The sequence below is a fragment of the Talpa occidentalis genome, unplaced genomic scaffold, assembly GCF_014898055.3.
Source record: "Talpa occidentalis isolate TD23 unplaced genomic scaffold, MPIMG_talOcc4v2.1 talOcc4.2, whole genome shotgun sequence".
NCBI lineage: Eukaryota > Metazoa > Chordata > Mammalia > Eulipotyphla > Talpidae > Talpa > Talpa occidentalis.
In genome coordinates, this window is record NW_023602073.1 from 51,934,236 (window position 1) to 51,939,506 (window position 5,271).

At 56.9% G+C, this 5,271-nt stretch overlaps 1 protein-coding gene across 1 annotated transcript; it reads left to right on the top strand.

Annotated features, from left to right (window-relative positions):
- The first annotated feature begins 869 nt into the window (after positions 1-869).
- Positions 870-3,951, top strand: LOC119253263 (class I histocompatibility antigen, Gogo-B*0103 alpha chain-like). Its single transcript, XM_037520855.2, has 4 exons — positions 870-1,107; positions 1,332-1,607; positions 2,122-2,136; positions 2,563-3,951. The coding sequence occupies exons 1-4, from the start codon at positions 870-872 to the stop codon at positions 2,643-2,645; spliced, it is 612 nt and encodes a 203-aa protein (XP_037376752.1). The 3' UTR covers positions 2,646-3,951.
- Positions 3,952-5,271: the final 1,320 nt, after the last annotated feature.

The window sequence follows — 5,271 nt, forward strand, 5'->3', positions numbered from 1 at the left end:
AACACACATTGGGTTATTAATATTATTTTAAATTAAATAAAAATATCTTTAAATTGTTTTTATTCCTCATGTAGTAAATACTGAGCTATAACCTCCTAAACTTATACCTGGGTTCTGGCTAATTTGTAAAACTGCAGAGATCCTGAAACAAAAAAGCTTGAAAAATCGCTGCCGGACTAAGGAAGGCAACCGTGTGACAATGGCCTTGGAGCAGGAGAGGCGGGGGCGGCAAAGTCCCAGGTATCTGGTGTGGTTCTCAGGGTCTCAGCCCTGTGGGCTGTGCAGGGGGCAGGGAAGGTTACTGTTGGGGATCCTCTCCCCACAGTTTCACATCTCTCTTCCATAACAGGTGTCAAGACCTCCTTTGAATACTGGTGACTCACCCCCAGTTCTCACTCCCCATTGCCTGGAGGTCTCCAAAGACTCCAATCAACATTACAGCTGCCACCAGTCTGGACTCGTTCTCCCCAGACCTCAAGAGCACCCGTCATGAGGCCCCAACCCTCCTGCTGCTGCTCACAGGGGCCCTGGCCCTGACAGAGACCTGGGCGGGTTAGTGCGGGCTCTAGAGAGAAAAGGCCACTGAGGAGGCAGGTAGTAGAAGAACCCCGGGCGGGCGGGGAGGGGGGGGGGCAGGACCCAGGAAAGACTCCTCTCCCCCACTGCTTACCCTGTTGTCCCCCTTGACCCCACCCAGCCCTGACCCTTTTTGTCCCTCTCAGCCTCCAGCTGCCCCCCTGAGTCTCCAGCCTTCTCATCCGCTGCCCCATTTCAGTCTCAGGAGCCCCCTCCCCTCCCGCCCCGTCTCCCCAGCCCGGGTCTCCCTCCCGCCCCCAGGCTCCCACTCCCTGAGATATTTCTCCACCGCAATGTCCCGGCCCGGCCTCGGGGAGCCCCGCTTCATGGCCATCGGGTACGTGGACGACACGCAGTTCGTGCGGTTCGACAGCTACGCGGCGGGGCCGAGGATGGAGGCGCCGGCGCCCTGGGCGGGGTGGGAGGGGCGGGAGTACTGGGAGCTGGAGACGCGGACCGCGAAGGCCGCTGCACTGGCGTTCCCAGAGAACCTGCACGTCCTGCGCGGCTACTACAACCAGAGCGCGGCCGGTGAGCGGGGCGGGCCGGGGCGCTCACGACCCCACCCCCGCGGGCGGGCGGGGACCCCAGACCCCGGCCCGAGCGTCCCCCGAGGCAGGGGGACCCGCCGGACCCTCGACCCGGGACGAGCCCCTGGACGTTCCCCGCGAGGTTCCCGCGTCAGTTTCGGTTTATTCCCGGCGGGGGCGGGCGGGGTGACCGCGGGGTGACGCGGGGTGACGGGGCGGGGACAGGCTCTCACACCCTCCAGGGGTTGTCTGGCTGCGACATGGAGCCCGACGGGCGCCTCCTCCGCGGGTACCATCAGTCCGCCTACCACGGCGCTGATTACCTGGCCCTGAACGGGGACCTGCGCTCCTGGACCGCGGCGGACACGGCCGCTCAGATCTCCCGGCGCAAGTGGGAGGCGGATGGAGTGGCGGAGCGCGTCAGGAACTACCTGGAGGGGGAGTGCCCGGAGTGGCTGCGCAGACACCTGGAGCACGGGAAGGAGACGCTGCACCGCGTAGGTAAGAAGCGCCGCGAGGTCTCCCAACCCCACTCAGGCCGGCAAGGCGGGGAGGGTGGAGTCAGGGTCACAGCAGCGCCCCCTCTTTGGTCAGGGGGGGAGGAGCCCCCCTGGGTTTCCTGACTCCCCAGAGGACCCCACTTTTCCTCAGAACAGTTAGGGAATCCAGTGTCTCCTGAGCCTGAGGGGAGACCAGCCCTGGAATCTCCCTTCACGGATCCTTTTGACCCTGCAGCCCTCTTGGGAACCACCAGTTTTTCTCTCAGGGTGTTGTTATTGGTCTGAGGACATTTTTCTGATCTGACTCCTGCTTTTCTGAGTCCCCAGGTCAGGAGCAAACGTCTGTGCTCTCCTCCTTAGAGAGCTGCGTCCTCCTATCCAGAGTTGTCTCCCTAATTCTAGAACTTTCTAAGACCAGACCAGGCTGGTTTCTAGATTTTGCGCTTCCTCTTTCCAAACCCACTGCCCTGTCCATTCTGAGGATGGTCACAGGGGGGTTCTTAAGGATCCATGAGAGAAAAACCCAGAGTGTGTAAGTTCCACCCTTCTCCTCAGAGGCCCCAAAGACACAGGTGACCCGCCTCCCGAACTTTGACCAGAAGGTCATCCTGACATGCTGGGCCCTGGGCTTCTACCCTGCGGACATCACCCTGACCTGGCAGTGTGATGGGAAAGACCTGACCCAGGACATGGAGCTGGTGGAGACCGGCCTGGTGGGGACAGAACCTTCCAGAAGTGGGCTGCTGTGGTGGTGCCTCCTGGAGAGGAGCAGAGATGCACATGCCATGTACAACATGAGGGGCTGCTGGAACCCCGAGTCCTGACTTGGGGTAAGGAAGGACATGTGGGCACAGAGCTTCTCAGGGGCATCAGAAGCCCTTCTGGAGACCTTCAGAGGTTCAAGATGAGGCCTGGGGCTCAGGGTCTCCCCTTCCCTTCCAGATCCCTTGAGTCAGCCCCCAACTCCGCCGTGGACATCATTGCTGGCCTGGGTCTCCTTGGACCTGTGCTCACTGGAGTTGCACTGGTGCAGCTGTGATGTGGAGGAAGAAGCGCTCAGATAGGGAGGGAAGTGGGGGGATCATGTCCACTGGGGGCTTTGAGGCCACAGGTAGAACTAGCCCTACATGGTAATGGGAAGTACCCTTGTAAGGGGAGGATGAGCACAGTGCAGGCTCTCTATGACCCAAGCTGACAGGTGAAGGAGCAGTTCTGGTGAAGGAGGAGTCCTGGAGCCCTCGGTGGCTTTTTCAGGCTTTTGTTGAGTTTACCAGGTACAGGAAAGGTAGGGGTGTGGGGTGGTGGGGTCAGGAGGCTGGCAGGCTCTGGCTGGCTTTCAGCTCCCAGCAAGTCTTCACTCTTTCTGGACTGTCCTGTGTTTTCCAGTAGCTTCCGCTTCTCTGCTGGTACTGCTCTCTTGCTTGTTCTCCTTCTGGTGGTTCTGCTGTTCCCCTGGCGTCCCCATGACGCCACCCTTACAAGTGCAGTCTCAGCCCAGGTGTATCCCACCTATGCATGCCCACACCCTACTCCAGGAGCCCACCATCAGGCATGCATTTAATCTAATGGCGGGAAGGCGAAAAGCCTGATATGGATTTTACTTACCCTACAACCATCCACACACTTGTGTTGCCCAGTCGGGAGCTGATTGCTAACCCTCTTTTGTAAAGCATTTTTGAAAATGAGTGTAGGGTAAGGTAAAAAGTATCAGGCTTTTGTGCCCTCCAGCCATTAGAATAGATGACGGAACCCTGTGGTCCTGAGTGCATGCTTGTTGGCAGGCACCTGGAGTAGGGTGTGGGTATAGGTAGATGGGATTCACCTGGGCTAATGCGGCAGGCTGTGCCTCCCATGCTGTCTCTTGACATGATCCAGGCATTGGGGGAGACTCCCGAGAAGCAGGGAGTTCCTGTGCTCCCCCGAAGAGGGAAAGTTGTACTTCCCAGAAGAGGGGAGTTCTTGCACTTCCAAAGAAGATCTGAACTAGGGAGTCTCCACGGCAACGCCTGCTAAATCTCTCCTCTTTGTTCTTGGTTAATGCAGAAGTTAGTCATTAATTGGCATATGAAAACTCATTTCAGACCTAGACATTAATTGATTTGTTATTCTTGCACTTGAATTAGTATCATAGAAAGTAAATAATGCAAAAGGTTGTAGGGTAAAGAAAATGTCAGGCTTTTCTGCCCTTCCGCCATCAGGATAGATGATGGATCCTTGTCCTGAATGCATGCCTGATGGCGGGCACCTGGAATAGGGTGTGGGCATAGGTAGATGGGATTCAGCTGAGCAAGACTGTGCTTTTTAAGGGTGGCGTCTCGGGGGGACGCCAGCAGCACCAGTAGCAGCAGCCGCAGTAGCAGCAGCAGAAGCCGAGAAGCAGCAGAAAGAACGCCAGAGAGCCCAGATAGAGTAAAGACATATGGCAGCCAGCACCCCTGCCTGCCATATGCCTGGTGAACCCCAAATAAAAGACCTGCAAAACTACTGAGGACTCTGACTCCTCCTTTACCCGGTCTGCATGGGATCAGAAAACCTGCACTGTGGTCCAGTTCCTGCCCCTTACAATTGGCGTAAGTCAGCAAGATCCATGTAGACGGGTATGGAGCCCTCCGAAGACCTGGAGGGAGTAAGGAGAACAGACTGTTTGCCTGTGATGACGCTGGAGGTGCCATGGCGGCACAGAAGGTGGATACGGTCCGGAGCTGTGGGACGAGACCTCTCATGGAGGAGACGCCCGAGAGGACCAGGCAACGACACCGGAAAGGACCAGCCAACGAAACCGGAAAGGACCAGCCAATGACACCGGAAAGGACCAGCCAATGACCCCTGAGGCAGCAGGCCGTTGCTGAAGCAGGGAGAGGCCAATGGACTTCAACTGATGGACATGGACTGATAAACTTGGACTGACAATCCCGCCAGAAGGCGGAGGACCTTGGCAGGTTATGGTTTGTTTTTTTTTTTGAGAATCTGGGGGTGACCAGTGGGCCTTGATGGCCAAAAGCAGCCTGTGCATGCCCAGCAGCCAGGTGGAGGAGAAAAGCCAACTAAGGCAGCAAAAGCTGGTACTGATGCTAAGTTGAGAAGCCCTAAGCGGCTGTTAAGCAGCCTTAGTATGCTGAAGAACTGTGAGTCTCGTAAAATCACCTGTGGGTGATGCCCTGCTCATTCTTGAGTGAGGGTGAGGAGCTGAGGAACCTGTCCTTGGGGGACGGGTGGGGAATGTGGCTTGGGGTGGAGCCCAAGCTGAATGCAAAGTTTGGATCCCCAACCATGTGCTTGTGCAGTGGGTTGGCTTGAGTGCAGGGGTCTGTGAGTCGCATGGGTGGCCATGAAGGCCGAGTGTTGGAGCGACTGCAGACAGAAACCCTGAGGGTTGGCGATTACCCCCAACAGAATAAAATTGCCAATCCCAGAGCTAGTGCATCCTGGGGGTGGATGCTGTGTGTGGCTTGTAGCCGAGACTACAGCCAGAGAAGGCCAGGAAGCCTGACGGCTCCTGGTGTGTTATAGCAGATGCCGTGTGTGATTTCCCCTTCCTCGTATGAGCAGTGCCTTCGGCAGCAGATTTGGTGGCTCATCTGCTGGTACCAATAATTGTCTTTTGCACTTGGTTGGTGCCCTGCCTGGACTTATTTGTGTTCTGTTGTATTTTGTTATATTGTATT